Here is a 4326-nt window from a genome sequence, read left to right as displayed (position 1 = left end):
AGAGCATCTGCAAATGCTTCTCATTACCCTGTCTCTCTAGATAACCAATCCCTGAGGCTTTGGAGGAAAGGGAAGTAAATGTACAAATCAACCCATGCATCAGAAGAAGACAATTCCTTCCTGACCCCTGGTTTAAACCTGCTACATGAGATCTGACTACAATCATTGCCCTCACAAACAGCTGCAACAAGATAAAGGTAAAGCAAATCAATCCTATTTTCTATATTCATCCTCTTTCTTCTCCATGAAAGGAAATGAACAGAGACTCATCTCTACAAATGCCAATGCCTGGGATGCTGGAAGGACAATCACAACCATCCAGATGGGCTCCTACCCTAAGCCCAAATGCCTTCTCCCAAACATTATGCAATATGAAGCCTGAACACTCATATTTAGAGCACTATACACCTGCCTCCTCCAGAAGCACCCACTTTTCTGGATACCAATATTTTTTTCTACCTGCTACGCCCTGTTAGTTTGTTCATGAATACAGGGATATTCTAAATAGAAAAAAATCTTAAGAGGCCTCACACTAATAGAAATTCAGTGCAACTTATGCACTTTGCTGTCATATAGGCCCTTGAAGATCTACCCATGTTCTTTTCCTAACAATATGTACTTTGTCATTACCCTTTCACCTCGAGCTTTCACCTCACTCACCTTGACTGACTTGCTTTATAGCAGGAAAAGTTTTCTTGAAATATTTAATGTATTCCCTGAAGTAACTAAATGCATAACTCTAGCTTCCATTTGCACAAAGAACAATGTCTATCTATACCACATGAAGCTATCCTTAGTATAAAGGATATACCACATTTCACAGAGTGGCATGCCTTGGGCCAGTTGCAAAGAGAGCCAGACTGTATATTTGGTAAGTATTTATTTGTTTTACATGTGCAAAGATATGGAAAACAAAGATTCCTCAATACTGTATTTACAATATCACCATAAAGCGGGGAAATGTCAACGAACCTCTGTTTTGTAGAAAGCCAGAAGTTGCAAACGTGGTTTTCTACACTTTTTAAAGTTTGACAAGCAGAAAACAACTGGTTAGTTCCTATTTCAATGTGGTTCTAATGGTAATTAAAATGCCAGTTCTCATTTTGATCAAAAGTTCTGCAGAGGCTAGGGGTTTATTATTGACTGTGAAGCAGCTCCATACTTTGACCACTATACAAATAATAAAAGATAAATGCAAAATATACAGCATAGTGCCAAAGCTGATTAATTTCACTGCAAAGTTTCTCATTGTCAAACCCTGATAATAGCATCCAATGCCTTTGGCATAAGTGAATATCTGTCAAAATATCCTCTCTTCTACCACATCTGAGTGCACTTCTGGCAATAAGGCAGATTTTGTCCAATATTCCACCTATACAATGCCTCTCATTTTCAACTGGAGAAAAATTAAACTGGGTGAGCCCAGTATAACCCTGCCAGGAATAACACTAGATCCACAACTCTGCTCCAAGATTTCTCCTCAACGCATCCAAAACACCTGTTGGAAAAATCAGAGCAATGTTGGGATCCCTGGGAAATGAGGCTTCACACAGACTGCCATGTATTAGCAGATACCTGACAATGGGCGTCACAACCAATTTTACTTTTCACAGCTACATGCAAGCACAGACCTTGGAATGGTGGGAGATAGGGGAGAAGATAAGCTAAAAACGTTTCTACAGCTGCATAAATAGCCTTAAAAAGTAAGATGACATTGGTGACTATGGGAAGTCTCAGTCCCTTGAGATGTTTCCTTTTTCCCCCCTTTAGGATTCTAACATTATACTAACCTGTTTCCTGGAGACTATAGCTGCCAATTGACAAACATAAGCCTCAGTTGTTCTACTCGCTTCGGAAGACCTCGTGCTCACCTAGAAGGTCTGTTAGTACAGGGATGGAGGGAAAGAGGCTCTTTGCTCCCCTCCCCCCTACACAGTGTACCATTAAAATGGAAGTCTAGCTGTTCTGTCTACAAATAAATTCAAGATCCTGATGCATGTTGGTGCAACAGCCCTGCAAACCGCCAAACCTTTGGATGCTGAAGTAAGGATTCTGGCCCCAGTAAAATTCAACTGCAAAGCTTCCAATAACTTCAGTGGGCCAGGATTTACGTGTAGATTTTTGGCCATAACCCCCTCCCTTCTCCAACTACACTTTATAGTAGAACTTCCTCTTATGCAAATGCACCCTGGATGCCTCTGCATCCCAGCCCAAACATATCACAAATACCCTGGCTAGATCCTGCTTGGTTTTGGACCTAGATCCATTGCTAAAGTACAGAACACGCTCAGTTTTTCCTTCAGCACCTTAAATTAATGATTCTCAAGCCGGATACTGCAACCCCCTGGGTGCTTTGAGATGTTTTCAAAGGTACCAGTGCATGCCATACAATATTAGTACCGTTAGCTGTGCAAACAAGAGAAACCCAGAAACTTCAAATGGGAATCCATAGTGTTAAAAACATGCTGACCTGTTGCAGTTCTGATTTCTCTGCAGCAGAAAGCCTGCTGTTGTTTTTTTCATGGAAACGAAGAGGGGGTGTTTTCTGAGCAGTGCCTTGAGTCCAACAAGGGGTACCCCAAGTCTAAAAAAAGCACTTCCTTAAACATTTAGACAGAGTTACATACAACACTACAAGAGCCTTCAGGTCTAGGATCTGGATCTGGCAGGTTTAGGCAGAAACCGCTAACAGGGACCCAGTATATATTTACAGTTTAACTAAAACAAAAACTTACCCCCAGTTCACTGTCTAAACTACAGATCTGACACCTGCACCTTGGGAGAAGAGAAGACTGAGGAGGGATTTAATAGCAGCCTTCAAGTACCTGAAGGGCAGTTACAGAGGGGATGGAGCTGGGCTGTTCTCAGTGGCGGCAGAGGACAGAAGCAACGATCTCAAGCTGCCGAAGGGAAGTTTAGGTTAGATAACAGGAAAAGCTTTGACTAGGAGGATAGTAAAGCACCGGAGCAGGTTACCCAGAGAGGTGGTGGACTCTCCATCCCGCGCGGGCTAAAAGACAAAGCTTTGGCTGGGGCCATGTAGTTGGGGCTGGCCCAGCTTTGAGGTGGGGCTTGGAGAAGCCCTCTGGAGGTGGCTTCCAGCCCTCAGTTGCCGATCTCCAAGGGGGGCATCACAGAGAAGTCCCCAGGAGGTGCCTGAGCCTCGGCCACAAGCAAAGAGGGGCAGCGTTTCCTCCACTCCCCACCCTCTTACCCAGCCAGAAGTGCAGCTTGTAGAAGGTGCCGTTGTTCCTCTTGACGGTGTAGAGCACCAGGTAGGCATCTCCCACGTAGAAGTTGCCATGCAGGCTCTCGGGCACCGGCACCAGCTCCAGCTTCTCGATCCTCCAAACCTGCAGCCCGCTCTTCTGGCCGGCGCTGGCAAACTCCTTGTGGTACAGCTCCTTGGCCATGGCAGGCGGACGGGGCGAGCGGACCGCCGGCGGCAGGACAGGACAGGGCAGGCGCCGCAGCTACAACTACAGAAGTAGCCCCGCTTCCTGCGAGGCGGGGCGGGGCGAAGGGGCGGGGCGGGGCGCGGGAGGGCGGCTCGCCGCTGGCTAGCGGCAGCGGCGCCGACAGCAGGAGGGACTCTCAGGAGAGCCCCTTCCCCAGCCCGAGACCCGCTCAGTCGCAGCCTTGCTCCCCGCTCTGCACGGCCCGGGCGCTGCCGGCCTGCCGCCCTCACGCCGCCGCTTCCCTCGGGAGGGGAGAGCCGGTCGGAGTCACTCGGGGGGTCTTTGCCCCCTCCCTCTTGGCATGTCCACAGCCCTGCGTGTTGGATATGGATGGGCTCCCTCCCCCTCAGGAAGGGGGGCTGTGCCCAAAAGCTTGCACAGACCAACTTTTCACTCCCCACACCCAAGTAGGCGGCCTAATAAAAGGTATCACACCTTTTTGCCCAAAGGACTGATTGGAGCAAGGAAGGCGCATTTCAGGCAGCTGCTAGAGGCCAAGACTGCTTTTAATTGTTCGATTTCCATCTCAGCCTAATGGCTCTTAAGGCAGACACAGTTCTTCAGGTGAATCCGATCTCATTTTTTTTATGAGACCAACTCAAATAGCTGGAAAACTTCTTCTTAGCAAGCGTTCAGGTATAGATCAATAATGGCTCTTAGAGCACTTGGCAAGTCTCATTTGAAGTGGACCTGATTTCTGTCATGCCTTTTGCTACGGCTACACTGAGGAGGAAAGACTCCTCCATCCTAAGCCGCCTCCAAGAGCAACTCATGGCCGTGTTAGAAATCGAGTATTGTTAGAAATGCACAGCTTGCATCTTGCACCTGATAAGAAAGAAACACTGCCAAGGACTTTTTTCCTTGCCCA

The 4326-nt window shown here is 47.2% G+C and overlaps 1 protein-coding gene across 1 annotated transcript in view; it reads right to left on the bottom strand.

Annotated features, from left to right (window-relative positions):
• SCIN (scinderin) overlaps positions 1 to 3478 on the bottom strand; it is a 91923-nt gene extending 88445 nt beyond the window's left edge. Inside the window, exon 1 of the mRNA XM_019533967.1 lies at positions 3215 to 3478. Within this exon, the coding sequence (XP_019389512.1) occupies positions 3215 to 3413 (199 nt within the window). The 5' untranslated portion in view covers positions 3414 to 3478. The remainder of the gene's footprint in view (positions 1 to 3214) is intronic.
• Between the last annotated feature and the right edge of the window lie 848 nt (positions 3479 to 4326).

The sequence above is a fragment of the Crocodylus porosus genome, unplaced genomic scaffold, assembly GCF_001723895.1.
Source record: "Crocodylus porosus isolate Cpor-Errol unplaced genomic scaffold, CroPor_comp1, whole genome shotgun sequence".
In the NCBI taxonomy this organism is placed as follows: Eukaryota; Metazoa; Chordata; order Crocodylia; family Crocodylidae; genus Crocodylus; species Crocodylus porosus.
This window is presented reverse-complemented; position numbering and strand designations above follow the sequence as displayed.